Source organism: Sparus aurata, chromosome 6, assembly GCF_900880675.1.
Source record: "Sparus aurata chromosome 6, fSpaAur1.1, whole genome shotgun sequence".
In the NCBI taxonomy this organism is placed as follows: domain Eukaryota; kingdom Metazoa; phylum Chordata; class Actinopteri; order Spariformes; family Sparidae; genus Sparus; species Sparus aurata.
Genome location: NC_044192.1, coordinates 14,926,638 through 14,939,784, shown reverse-complemented (window position 1 = coordinate 14,939,784; position 13,147 = coordinate 14,926,638). Strand labels below are relative to the sequence as shown.

The following is a 13,147-nucleotide window of genomic DNA, read 5'->3' as shown; positions in this document are numbered from 1 at the left end:
TCTGTGTTTTTAATGGCTTAGATCCAGTGATAGATGGCTCGGAAATCATAACATGAGGAAAATTTTCTTGATTACAAAATCGTCAGCCAACTCTTCTGAGTCATTTTGTAAGAGCTCTGTGTCAGTTCTTCTGCAGTCATCATTTTAGACTGAAACATTGTCAAGTGACTTTTGAGGTCAGCTGATTTTGGTGCAATGATTAAACAGCAGTACGCTTTAAAAAACAGAGAAAGTGACCACTCAGCTGAACAATACGTTAAGATACAATTTGATGAAACACGACACGATGTAATACGTTAAGATATGATACGATACGATTCGATAAGATACAATACGTTAGGATACAATATGATAAAACATGATACGTTAAGATACGATACGATGCGATGTGATACAATACATTAAGATACAATATGATAAAACATGATCGTTAAGATACGATACGATGCGATGCGATGCCATACAATACATTACGATACAATATGACAAAACACGACACAATACGATACATTAAGATACAATGCGATGCGATACAATACATTACAATACAATATGACAAAACACGACACAATACGATACATTAAGATACGATACAATACGTTAGGATACAATATGATACAACACGAGGCGATACGATATGATACGACTTTATTGTCTGTTTACAATGAAATTTATTTTGCGTCCTGATGCAGCTCCACTCAAGAAGTTTACACACAACTCTGAATCATCTATCACACATTTCTTTTCACAGGATATTTGCAGCTAAATGACATTCACCAGCTGCTCTTTTAATGCAACAGGTCACTCAAACCAGCTGCAGGTGTTGTGTGTGAAAGTTGGTCAAAATGTAGTTGTCAGTTAAACGGGGCAAAGGGTGTTTCCCACGGTGAAAAACACCGAAACCCATTTTTAGTAAAACATATAGGTCAATTCAACCAGCTTTTGATGAGATAGAACAAAACATGACTCTTTTATTGCAAACAGAAACCAGGAAACAGTCGCCCTGAGAGCAGTGTGGATTTAAGAGGAGCACAGATCCACTGGGCCAACGAGCTGTCCAGTAAGAAGAACGTGTTCAAGGTAAGAAACGAGTGGAAAAAAAAACTGTCAGAGAGGTCACAGCAATTCAACAAACCCTTCATTTTCATTTGAATTGTTTTGTGAGGTGACGTGCCGTGAAGACAATGTGTTAACTGACCAGCAGTAAAAGATAAAATCATATTTCTGTCAGCAAAGGGTCCTTATCAGTTAGGGAAGTGAGAGTGGGAAGCTTCTTTCACTCGGTCACTCGACTGTAACCCTCTGTGCAGAAAAGGAAGCTGTGAAAAATTCATTTTCCGGCACAACTTGGCGGATCAAGTGTCAGTGTGAGAGCCCTCTATACTGTCTTTAAACCCAAGAGACGTACAGTTTTGTTAAAAACTGGGGCTTGCTTTGCCGGCGCGGAAGGTCACACACTCATGTGGTTTCGTAAACGGGTGTGTGTTGTAGCTGAGGACAGTGACGGGAAACGAGTTCCTGCTGCAGTCGGAGACGGACTCGCTGATCAAAGAGTGGTACAAGACCATCCAGAACGTCATCGACAGGCTGGTGAGGCGCGCCACACACACACAGACACACACATGAGACACGCGCATAGTTTTACTTTCACTGCACCACTTCTCTATTCGTGGTCAAATGGTTTCCCTGTGGATAGAAATAATGTCATACCATCAGTATATAAGGTTACTGTATGTCCTTTAACTGAGTCTTTACCACACAGACTTCTATACACAATCCTGCATGTAGCTTATGTCCTTTTAATTTGTCTACACCTGTTCTGTTGCCAAACACTCGCCAGTTTCATTTGCTTTGGATAGATTTGAAGGGATTCCTATCAGTCAGCCCATTTATCATAATCCGATGCAGACTTTTTGAACACTCACTTATCAGAAATCCACTATCAGATGAGCTCTAAATGAACACAGTGAGCCTTATTTCACTCCTCCAGGACCGGGAGAACCCGTTAGACAACGTCCTCCTGTACTCTCTGAGGCGAGCGGGCAGCGTGGAGATGTTGGACCACAGCGGAGACGAGGACGACAGGAGAACGTCTCGTAAGTCTTCCCCACATGACGCCTCTCATCGCTCCATCCTCACCGCGTCCCTTCACATAAAACCGACCCCGCCCTCCGCCTCGGTTCACTTGAGGCCTGTCGCTCCGTCATCATCACTCTCTCTCTCTAAACTTCCACACAGGCTTCTTACACCCCTCCATCCTCTCCTCCATCCTCTCCTCCATCCAGCCCACTTATATCTTCACGCGGCCTCCGTGGCAGATAATCCCCCCGTCGGTCCTTGCTCACCTCCGCCGCCGCCCGGCCCTCCCGCTTTTCATCCTCACCACCATCCCCTCTCATCTGCTCTCTTGCCCAGCATTCGAACGCCCCGCACTGACCTCCTCCTCCTCCTCCTTCTCCTCCTCCTCCTCCTTTCCTCCCTCTGCAGTCCCTCGCTCATCATCCAACCTAGAGAACACGGAGAGGAAGAGAGTGAAGACCCGGCTGAAGAAGCTGATCCTGAAGAGACCTCCTCTGCAGACGCTGCAGGAGAAAGGCCTCATCAAAGGTGAGGATTCTTTTTGAAGATTGATTTCAACGCAGCTGTTCTTTGTTCAGCAGCGCGCGGTGGTGAATGATGGGAGTGTGCTTAACAAGACAGCACTTTTTGCTGCTAAAGCTACCCGCTTGAGTTTTGTTAGGAAGTTGAAGATATTTAACTAAGCCGCATCACAGCTGTGATGGCTGCCAGGAAATCTCAGCATGTATCCAGCAGCGATGCCACCTCCCTGAGAGAACGTGCACTGCAATCCTCCTCGCCTGTTAACTAAGAGCTTCTCGAAGCAGTTATTCACACTGATTGTCTGCTGGAAACAAAAAACGGTGTTCTGTTTTTGGATCTTTCTTAACACCTGAAATTCACTAGCAAGGACCGCACCTTCAACAAGATACGTTTAAACGATTTATTATGAAAGAGAAAACAAAATGTTGAAGATCTTGGTTCTTCGAGTTCTTCGAGTGCGTTGTGGGGAAGCTCTGTAGAGAATCCGCCGCCGCACTCGGGCAGCGACGGACCCCTCATGGTCCTACGAAGGAGAGGAAAGAAAAGAAGAAACAGGGAGAGAGAAATTGGGTGGGGGGGAGGGGCGCAGAATACGAGAGCGAAGACGAGGAGAGGGTCAGGTGGTTATTGTTAAAATAATTCTGCGATAATTTAGAACTGGAGGAAGGAGATCGGAGTCAGCTCAAGGTTCAAACAAGGTTTTAATCTTGTACAAGAGGAGCATTCACAGAGCAACACGCAGGTCTGTTACAAAGTGAAGACTCAATATCTGAAGAGAAAAGCATGGTATATATCCCTCTCTGTGGGTGTGATTTCACTCAATTAGTTCCTAATTTATGACCTGCACTTAAAGGAGTACTCCACAGAGAAGGAAGTGATAAGCTCCAGTGGTCACTCAATACCAGACATAGATAATAAAACGGCCTAAAACAAGGTCACAGGTTACAGGTCATGTTAATCAGTTACATTGAACATTCCTGTGTAAGACTTCAGTTCACATCTCTCTTCACGAAGAACTTTTCCATCACAGTTATTTATAGGAATATCGGAAGTTGGCGCTGTTGAGGTGTGGTCCTGCTCCTGAAACTTCGCCTTATAAACTTGAGAATCATGTCAAATCAGAATTAGGGGGGTCTCAAGCTGCTTATATTTGTAAAATCCAGTCAAGTCAGTTTTATTTATTTGTCTCAAACAACCAACAAGCTCACAATTTACAAAATGACCGAACCCCCGGCTGAGTGGGTTTAGGTGTCGCCAAGCGGCACCTGAGCCGTACGGCCTCCTCTTCACCACTGCGACCTGGAAGCAAACAAGAATTAAACCGATGGTCTGATGTGTTCTCTGCCACCATCAGCAACACCAAGAACGCGCTTTGTCCCTTCGGTAGATTTAAGACACTTCAGGCAGATTGAAGCCGTTCTGATGACTCACGGTGGCCCAACAGCCCACTGAGACACTTTATGTCGGTTTGTCCTTTAATTTATAGCTCATTAAAATTTGCCACCCATCTGTGCAGGAGCTCCTTTAATGCACTTCTGTAATGAGTCATGGGAAAAGTGTCTCATCAGAGATCAACTAGGATAAGAAATTAGCATTCTGCCAAAACATCCTCAAGTCTTTTAGACTAAGTAGCATCTTAATATAGATTAAAGATGTAGATAATCACTACAGGAGACACTGAAGATGGTAAAAGTTCTAGAAAAACATGATTTCGTCTCTCAGAAAATGTCCATGGGGGTTTTCGTAAATATTTGAAGCAAATATATCCTAAGGCGCCTCACTTTTAGGCATTTCTGATATTTTTGCCTTTCTTTGTAGACCCTCGATATGCAGCGCAAGGTTCCTGACCAGATTCAAGCCAGGGATGTGCCTTTACATAATGAAACCCACAATTTTACCAAAGATAAAACAATTAACTGCAGCTCCCTTTTGACGGGCTAACAGGATGTTTTAACCTCAACGAAGCGTAGCTCGTCCACCACGCGGCGTAACGCGATTTTCTGCATTTCGTTAGAAGTGAAGATGACGTTCAAAAGCATCTTTGGATTTGTAACAAAAATTCTGAATCTACTATTGAGAGTTTAATGATCGTTAAACTGATTTCCCCTCTCATCTTCACATTAAGTTCATCGTGGTCCTTATCAGAGACGACCCTAATCTGATCACACAGCAGTTTAATGGCTTCATACTGTGGCGTACAGGGGTTGCATGCGATTTTTTTTTTTCCGCCCCTACAGTACATACTGTACAGCACATGAGTGGCGTTGCATCATAAAGGGTGAGCTTACATCTCTTCTGGGTTTTTTTCTTCTATAATGAACAGTAAATGTATCACTCGATTGACTTGAGCTTGGAGCTCTTACATCATGTGTTGGCACAGTTATCTGAGAGAAAAAGAAAACGTCTGATCCGACATAAAAAGTGTGTTTGTGTGTGTGTGTTTGCGTGTGTGTGTTTGTGTCCGTCTGTCATCACCCTTCAGATCAGGTGTTTGGTTGCAGTCTGGAGATGCTCTGCGAGAGAGAGAGGAGCACCGTCCCTCGCTTCGTCAAGCTTTGTACTGAGGCCGTGGAGAAGAGAGGTACAGTCAAACACACAGCCGCCCCCCTGCTGATGTGATTCCCAGCTTATTGCAGACACGTGAGGGAAACGGTTCAGCTCTGTGACATAAATCATCCAACAAAAATGTGCCGCGAAACGTTTGTGATTGGCTGACAGAGCGGACTAAAAAAAAAAAAAAACACACACGGAGCAGAAGTTGTGACAGCTGCCAGACAAAAGAGATCTAAATAAGAGAAAATTGAGTTGTTTAGAAACTGTTTAGAAACAATGCCGCGGATAAATATTTCATACGCACGAAGACGTCTGTGTTTTGATCACAAGAGCTTTTAAAAACCTGGTTTTGATGAATTAAATATTTCTGAGGAGTAGTTTCAGATGGAGAGATCAAGGCTGTGAGAGGCTGAAAACTTTTAGGACGAAGAAGCTTTGGGGAAAAGAGAAAGATCACTGATAATTGTCATAGTTACCGTATGCAATCATTATAGTTTCAGCATGCTGTGTTAAATTAAATACATACTAGAGAGACTACAATAAAATGTACAATCATAGATGATGACCAAAAACAGCAAATATTCACAAGAGCTGGAACCAGTAAGTGTTTTGCATTTTTTGCAATTTCTCAGAAATTGATCTTTGATCTAAGATAGAAGAAATGATCCAAGATCAATCGACTCTCAAACCTGATGCAGAATATTATTTCCCCAGTTGGATTAAATAAATGTTTTAGCTCCTATAGAGGTTATTAAGATCTCGCAGACGAATAAAACATTTCAGCCACTACAGATTAAATGAGTTTACCTTAGCAGTGGAAAGTCTTAGGCGTGAACGCAACAATAAGAAAACAAAAGATAATATTCAGATATTTGCTACATATTAAAGGACATATATAATTATCATTTGCAGGTTTATAATCTTATTTTGGTGCGTTCAGTCTGCTCTGATTGGTCAGCTCGCACACGCCCCAGCCAGCAGCACCGTTTCTCTGGTTGGCTTTGTCGTATTTTGAGCTCCCAGTTAGCTCCACTTCTGCTGTGAATATTAGGCATGAAGTATGTGACATGGTGACGCAGTGATGTCAAGAAGTCGCAGAATTAAAGGCAGGACTACTGATGAGGTGTTCAGGAGCTGTGTTTTCTGCTTCTGTTCGTGGCAACTTTCAAGACCTTTTACATGCACATTACATGTAACACACTGAAAGAAAGGGCAAAAAGAAAAAGTATGGAAGGTCTTCTTTAAAACTTCAAACAGAAAGAAGAGTTTGATTTTACTGTGGCTGAATAAGTCGCTGCATGACTAACTGCAGTTACATGATACATTCAGTCAGTCATTTTCTCTGGTAAATGTGACTCTCTGTTCATTTTAACCTCAGAGTGCTGATAGGATGTTAATCATTAATGTATCACACAAGCCTGACTTGTTCCACTTCTGATGTTGGGACCAGTGTGGAAAAAGCAGAAACTCAATGTCATAACAAAACTTTGTGAGCACTTCAAACGTCACACGATTAAATGTTTAGAGGAAGTTTATAAATACCCACGGGTTCATGTGATCGCGCAAAATGTAACTTTAAAAAAAAAAAAAAAAAAAACATGTCTCAAAGTGTCAAGACGTGTCAAAACTAACTTTGTACAAAGCACGCTCGCTTATTGATGTGCAGAACATGTGCAGCAAAACAATTCAGCTCGGAAAAATCTGGGCAGACGGCAGCACGTGCTTGGGACTAAAAAAAAACAATTCCAAAGAAAAAGAAAAGTCCAAATTTACCACCTCTGTGTTGAGTTATTGATAAAAAAGGTTGCCATTGAACTTACGAGGATCTTTCTGAAGACACCTCACTCATAAAGTGTTTAAACGCAGCCCATAATTGCGTTATGGTCCACAGCTGTGTTTGAGCTGTGTCCATGATCAAGACTGATAAAAGTGATAGGGGCTTTCCTCCAGGACATGAAGAAGAAAAAAAAGAAAGAAGTAGTCCGCGAGGGGAGATCGGAGAACATTTTGATGACCGTATTCTGTTGCCCCTATACCATCATATAAAATCATTTTAATTTAAGTTTTTCCAACAGGTTTGCCTTCATGACTCTAAATAAGGGGAATCAGGCTCCTTGTGATTTGGAGCACCTGACATGAGTCTGTGGGTGACTGGCAAAAAAAATAATGAAATAAGAAAATGGACATGAAGGATGCTTGAAACAAAAAAAAAGTGATAGCTGCTCCAAACCTGGAGCCTACATTACCCATAATTCCCCTCAGCCACTGAGTGACATCACTAGGGGGATAATTATCGAGGTGCACACAGCTTCAGCATGACGCAAAACGGCTTTAATAAGCAAACTACTCCCCTATGACCTGTAAAAACACTTCAAACTGTAAAATTTAAGTTTTCCTTTACGTAGATCATTAGCAGATACCGTGTCATGCCGGTGGAGATCCCCACATTTAGTCATCTCTGTGTGGTTTGTTGCAGGACTGGACACTGACGGCATATATCGAGTATCCGGGAACCTGGCAGTGATTCAGAAACTACGATTCCTTGTGAACCACGGTGAGGATGGAGAGGGAGGAGGAGGGGGGGAGCGACTGAACTTTGAATTGAATGTCTGAGAGTAATGAAACCTGAAGAAGGTAGAAGTTGGATTTTTCTGTCTGTCGTCAGAAATCAAGACATTTTTATCTCTTCCTCTTTTTCTCCCAGTCAAGATAAAAATGTCATGTGGTGCTGTTTTTTTTGTTCAGTCTGAATACACACAGTGTGATCCGCACAACACTGAAGGCTGTATGTAACATGACATCCGGACGCCCCGACTGAGTAACGTGTTGCTTTTCGCAGAGCGAGCGGTGACCACTGACGGCCGCTACATGTTCCCGGCGGAGTTGGTACAAGGTAGATTCAGCCCGGCGTGGGGGGAAAAGACCCAGCTGCCTTTCACGTGTCCCCTCAGCCTGCTTGTTTTGTGCATCGTGTGTTGCATAATGTGAACACCTCAGTGAGAAACTCAGTCCGAACGCCCACCCGCAGATTGACACGCAGAGCCGTTCTGTGGTTGTGCTACCATTTGCTTAATGTATGTGTGTCCCTTAGGCTTTTTTTTGCTGCTTTAAGTTTTCTGATGTAATAACACGCAGCAGGTTGTACAGCGAGCTCTCGCACGGTCCGAGGCTGCCACCAAGTGGACGAGGTGGAGAATCAGCTTTCCTCTAATCTTTCTGACTCATGTTTCTCATTATTAGATTCTTGTTTGTGCCATAAATATTCTTGACAGCGAGCTCAAATTTAAAGCTAGCCATTGTCTTCCCTTTTAGTCCCTGTGATCCAGTTTGAGAAGCATTTGTCAGGCCTGGGTTTCGAGAAAACGGTGTGCTTTACATGTGTTTGTGCTTCAGTGTCTTCTCTCACTTTTACAGACCATTTCTATCTCCCTCCTGCAGCTACGAGCCTTAACGTCACGCCTTAACGTCACGCCTTAACGCTGACCTGAATTCACACTCTGTCTTGTTTTATCTCTCTTGATTCGAACACTTTGTCGCTCTTTCTTTCACATTTGCCTCGCTTTTGCGTTCACTTCCTCTGACTCTGTCTGTCTGAATTTCTCCCCCGTCACCCTCATCCCCTCCCCACCCCTCCCTCCTCTCCTCTCCCTCCTCCCGGTCCCTCAGAGGAGAAGCTAAATTTGGACCAGTCTGATTGGGAGGACATTCATGTCATCACAGGAGCTTTGAAACTTTTCTTCCGCGAGCTTCCCGAGCCCCTGGTGCCCTTCGGCTTCTTCACCGACATCGTGGAGACAGTCAGTGAGTGACCTGCTTCGGCTCCATTCACACTGTTTGATTTATCAGAATCAGAATCAGAAATACTTTATTGATCCCACTGGGTGAAATCACACCATGACAGCTGCTCCTGCTAGAACAGATAATATCACACTGTCGATATGAGCAAGATTTAAATAGAGAAAGATGAAATGACAAGAGTAAGTCAGAAAAAAAGTGAGAAAAGTAAGTAAGAAATAAATATAAAAAGTACTAAAATCTAGTATAAAGTACTAAAATCTAAAAAATAACTGTAAAAAAATAAAATTTATATATATATCTATATTCACTTACTATATGTCTTCTTCTCTGTTAAATGTAGAGTGCTCACAGAATGACATCATCTTTGATCAGTCTGAGGTAGAAAATAAAGGGTTTCTTTGTATGAAATAAAAACAGAATTCTTATTAAAATGCAAATAATCACCTTTATGTTTGAGGTGAGACATTTTTGTAGGATGTTGTTTCTTTCCAAGTGTATTTTGGGCATGTATTGTCTTTTATTTTGTTGCGTTTATTGGAACACAAACAGGTAATGAGGGGAAAGAGAGGGTAATGGTATGCATGAGACAGTCCCTGCTTATTTGCACGTAGAGCTGCAACAATTATTAATCGTTTAATTGATTAAGTTGGCAACTATTAAATTGCTCGCGAACTATACTGATCATCGATTACTCGGCTTGATTTACTTTTTAAGAAAAAGTAAAAATTCTCCTAATATCGGCTTTTTAAAGGTGAATATTGTCTGGTTTCACCGCTCCTCTATGAAGTTTAAGGATATCCTCTTAGACATTTTTCACCAGTTTCTGACTTTTTATAGACCAAACAACTAAACAATGAATCAAGAAAAAAATCCACATATTAACAGTGAAATCATAATAATCATTATTTCCAGCCCAAAATATATGACTCCATGACATAAACTGGCCTTGGACAAAACAAGACATGTTGAGGACATCATGTTGGGCTTTGGGAAACACAACATTTCTTAATTTCAGTTTCAAGTTCAATTGAAAATAGTCTTTCCTGCACACATTTTTTACCTCTAAATTGGATTTATTAAGAAAAGGTTGATGTTTTGGTCGCTGAGACTCAAAATCAAGACCTTAAAGTCTTGAGATTCTTGGGGGGGATTTAATTAAGAGAACAAGTGGTGAGCATGTTACCTTCCACTCATCAAACACAACATTTCTGACCATTTTCTGACATTTTACAGACCACGTAACAGAAAAAGTCATCAAATTAATCAACAATCAAAATAATCATCACTTCTAGCCCTCATTTACATGATCAGATACAACACACTGTGCACTTCTTGTGTGTACGACTGAAAAGACGAATTAGAAGAAAAGCTAACACTGTAAAATGAGGTAGAAGTGAAACCAAGGCAAGAGGGCAACAACACTGATAAAACCACAACAAGATCAGATTCTTACACCCTGAGGGGCCACAGGAGGCCCTCAGAGGATAACTTATTAATATCAACTTATCATTTATCCCCTGGTGTACTTATTTTTTGAATACTCCAAACACTGCTGTGGTTTTAATGAGTCGAAAACCAAGACGGTCGCGGTTAGAGAGAGGAGAGCTCAGCCCCCTCTTTACTTGGGCGGTTTCACACTTTGTCGAGCTGTAGTGGATGTAATTCTCTTCATTATAGAATATATTTACAGCGCTCGTTTTTTTTCCAACCCCTAGAAGATGTTGCCACATACGGTATATAGCGAAAGATATATGGGCACAGGGGGATAAAAAAGAAAAAGAAAAAGTGCTTCCACAACTAGAAACTTGCTTGAAGGAGGCGAGAGGAGAATAATTACATCCTGACAAAACTGTAATTTATTGCGCAGCGTTGAATTTAAATTAAGTGACGGTTTCGCTGCAAAAAAAAACCCAAAAACTTCCCCACAGTGTGAATTACTCACGTTTCAGCTGTGTCTTTCCACACAAGTCCCAAATTCCTCAACTCATATACATACGTGGTGATTATATATGGATCACGCTCCAGTTTTGACACCATTATTTAAAGGATAAGCTTGCTGTTATTCTGTTTTTCAAAAAAAAGACCAAAACCAACTATATGTTAGTTCGTCTCGACCTCACTCAGTCTGTGGCAGTCAGCCCTTTAAGAACAGTGAAGAAAAGGCCACAGACATAAACTGAATCAATGTGATGTCGCAATGGACAACAGTCACGTCCAGACAGAAAACTTGCAGCTCATTTGCAGATGTGTGAAATCGGCAAACTTCAATATTTCTGTTGTGTCTGAAGATTTTAAGCTAGCGTCCGACCTGTCCGCTGTTTCTGCAGAGCTTTCTGTATGTACTTCGTTGTCTTTGATAACCAAATCTATCCAACACTGACATCCCACTGCCGGTCAGACTACCTGCTGGATTTGGGTAAACTCTAGCTGTCCTTCTCTTTAGTCCGCGGCCCGACAGGTAAATTAGATGTCTGATTTGTTGCATATGAAACATTAAATTAAAAAAAAGGCAAGTTCATTTTTCTGACACCATTCAGACGCGAGGCAGCTCAAAGTGCTTTACAGTGAGACAGTTAGAGGCTTTAAGAATGAGACGTTAAGAAGAAATATTGCAAGCAGATAAAAAGTTGAAGATTACAAAGACGTTATGAATCCAGTTATGTGAAAGCCGCAGTGAACGGTTTTGTTTTAAACCCCAAATGTATTTATTTAAGGTATAGAGTGTGGTTTGAGTGAGGAAACTTTGTAGCGGTGGGGGGGAAAATACGGGTGAAAAAAACCTCGGGAAGATGCCACAGACGAGGGGTCCCCTCTCCCAGGACGGACGGACGCGCGGTCGATGTCACGGGTACAGATCAGAAAATAAAAGTAGATTAATGACAGACTACCTGAGGAATGGATCCACATTCCTCAGGTAGTCTGTCTGCTTGTTCCACAGGTGGGGAGCATTGAAACTAAAAGCTGCCTCACCTTGCTTGGGGTAAACCTGTCCCAGATTGCCGCCTTCGTGTAAACCAGAGATGTATTTAGGCCTGAGGTCAAGTAGGACAAGTAGTATGATGTTAAAATTGATCTTTTGACGGACAGGAAGCCAGAGCAGTGGTTTAAAGACAGGTATAATGTGCTCCACCTTGGCTTTGGTGAGGACAGTGTAGACAGCCTGTGATCACACTGCTACAGTCGAGCCTGCTGTGTCCTTTAACTATTGTGTTTTTTTAAGGTGGAAATAGGCTGATTAAGGCATCGAACATGCACTTTAGAAGGATGAGATTTAAACACCTTGGAATAACATCACGAGAAAACAAAATTAAACTGTGTCTGCGTTACGTGACGCAGTGGTTTTCCACCCAGAAGTTGTTGGAAAGAAACTTTCTGTGTCAGGAGGAGGTGCACAAACTTTTTTTTTTCCCTTTGAGGACCAAAACTTAAACCTAATGGTGGGCAACAGGCCAAACACTTATTGTATTGTATTTATATGATGCGAAAATCAGACCTCGGATCCTGCGCAAATTGCCCCCCTTCCTGCTATACTAAGATTATGAAAAAGCATAAATAATTATGGATCCTAGGAACTATGTTCAGCTGCGGTTTAACACACATTCGGCAGATCTATTGATTCTTTTTAGTTTTAGCCTCCTTACATTGGCTCCGTGTTTTTTTGCAGTTTTGATTTTTAGATCTTTGATGATCCTGAGGCAGCGGTCTTTTATTTATTCCAGAGGCCAGGCTAAAAACTAAAGAGGGCTGAGTTTTTGCTATCGGGGCCCCCGAGGCTCTGGAATGACCTGCCCGAGGAAATAAGGCTGTCAGAGTCGGCGTCTTCCTTTTAAATCTCTTCTAAAAAATAACTTACTTTCATCGGAAATCATATCTGGATTTTATCTGATTTGCGTGCGTCTTTTATTGGTTTTCATCTGTCGTTGTTTGGAGTTTAATTTAGCTCTTCTTGTGTGTTTCTTTATCGTTGTGGTGTTTTATTTCATCGTATCTACATGTTGACTGTGTACTTTGGTTTGATAAGTGACCTATAAATAAAAGTTAAGTATTATTATTACAGAATAAACAACAGGGCCCATGTTGTCATAATAAGCAGCGTGGCTCAGTGATGTTTTTTATTAGCTTTTATGAGCGTTGCACCAAGAAATAAACCAAACCAGCCCCACATACAGCACATTTGTAGGATCAATTCACTGAT

The 13,147-nt window shown here is 41.8% G+C and overlaps 1 protein-coding gene and 1 long non-coding RNA gene across 11 annotated transcripts in view; both read left to right on the top strand.

Moving 5' to 3' along the window:
- The window catches only part of arhgap9 (Rho GTPase activating protein 9), a 54,880-nt gene that overhangs the window by 37,059 nt on the left and 4,674 nt on the right, over positions 1-13,147 (top strand). For 8 of the 10 annotated variants that reach the window (XM_030419672.1, XM_030419676.1, XM_030419674.1 and 5 more), the window contains 8 exons: positions 985-1,080; positions 1,492-1,590; positions 1,991-2,096; positions 2,488-2,607; positions 5,084-5,182; positions 7,631-7,708; positions 7,994-8,047; positions 8,821-8,955. In XM_030419672.1, the coding sequence (XP_030275532.1) occupies positions 985-1,080; positions 1,492-1,590; positions 1,991-2,096; positions 2,488-2,607; positions 5,084-5,182; positions 7,631-7,708; positions 7,994-8,047; positions 8,821-8,955 (787 nt within the window). The remainder of the gene's footprint in view (positions 1-984; positions 1,081-1,491; positions 1,591-1,990; positions 2,097-2,487; positions 2,608-5,083; positions 5,183-7,630; positions 7,709-7,993; positions 8,048-8,820; positions 8,956-13,147) is intronic. The other 2 variants (XM_030419677.1, XM_030419673.1) reach the window with 1 other exon arrangement.
- LOC115583164 (uncharacterized) lies at positions 8,962-13,018 on the top strand. The gene is made up of 2 exons (XR_003984311.1): positions 8,962-11,820; positions 11,867-13,018. It is a non-coding gene; the product is annotated as an uncharacterized LOC115583164 (long non-coding RNA).